The sequence below is a fragment of the Sinocyclocheilus rhinocerous genome, unplaced genomic scaffold (genome assembly GCF_001515625.1).
Source record: "Sinocyclocheilus rhinocerous isolate Xijiao unplaced genomic scaffold, SAMN03320098_v1.1 scaffold5512, whole genome shotgun sequence".
Taxonomy (NCBI): Eukaryota; Metazoa; Chordata; class Actinopteri; order Cypriniformes; family Cyprinidae; genus Sinocyclocheilus; species Sinocyclocheilus rhinocerous.
Genome location: NW_015668016.1, coordinates 1 through 492, shown reverse-complemented (window position 1 = coordinate 492; position 492 = coordinate 1). Strand labels below are relative to the sequence as shown.

The window sequence follows — 492 nt, the reverse complement described above, 5'->3', positions numbered from 1 at the left end:
TGTGTGTGTGTGTGTGTGTAGGTGGTGGGCAGTATGGACGCTCATCCAAGCAGGTACTGCGCCACGGTGCGTGTCCAGAGACCCAGACAGGAAGTGATTCAGGACTTGGCCTCTATGGTGCGAGAGTTACTCATTCAGTTCTACAAGTCCACTCGCTACAAACCCACCAGAATCATCTTCTACAGGGACGGCGTGTCTGAGGGCCAGTTTAGACAGGTATATATTGTTTTATCACTAACAGCATCATTTCCATTCAATTTAAAAATAAGCCGTGAACCTGTTTTTGCTCGCAGGTGTTGTATTATGAGCTGCTGGCCATTCGAGAGGCCTGTATCAGTCTGGAGAAGGACTACCAGCCCGGCATCACGTACATAGTGGTGCAGAAACGCCACCACACGCGTCTCTTCTGTGCTGATCGCAACGAGAGGGTGAGCGTGCATCCTGACGGCGTTTAAGGGCCTATGGAGAGCCAGATTCATTTCAAGTTATTAT

General features: G+C 49.8%; 1 protein-coding gene across 1 annotated transcript; it reads left to right on the top strand.

The window, feature by feature from the left end:
* Positions 1 to 33: 33 nt before the first annotated feature.
* Positions 34 to 428, top strand: LOC107733993 (protein argonaute-3-like; the record flags this gene model as incomplete). Its single annotated transcript, XM_016545852.1, has 2 exons — positions 34 to 216; positions 294 to 428. Coding segments are annotated over exons 1-2 (318 nt in total), but the record flags the coding sequence as incomplete, so codon positions are not given.
* Between the last annotated feature and the right edge of the window lie 64 nt (positions 429 to 492).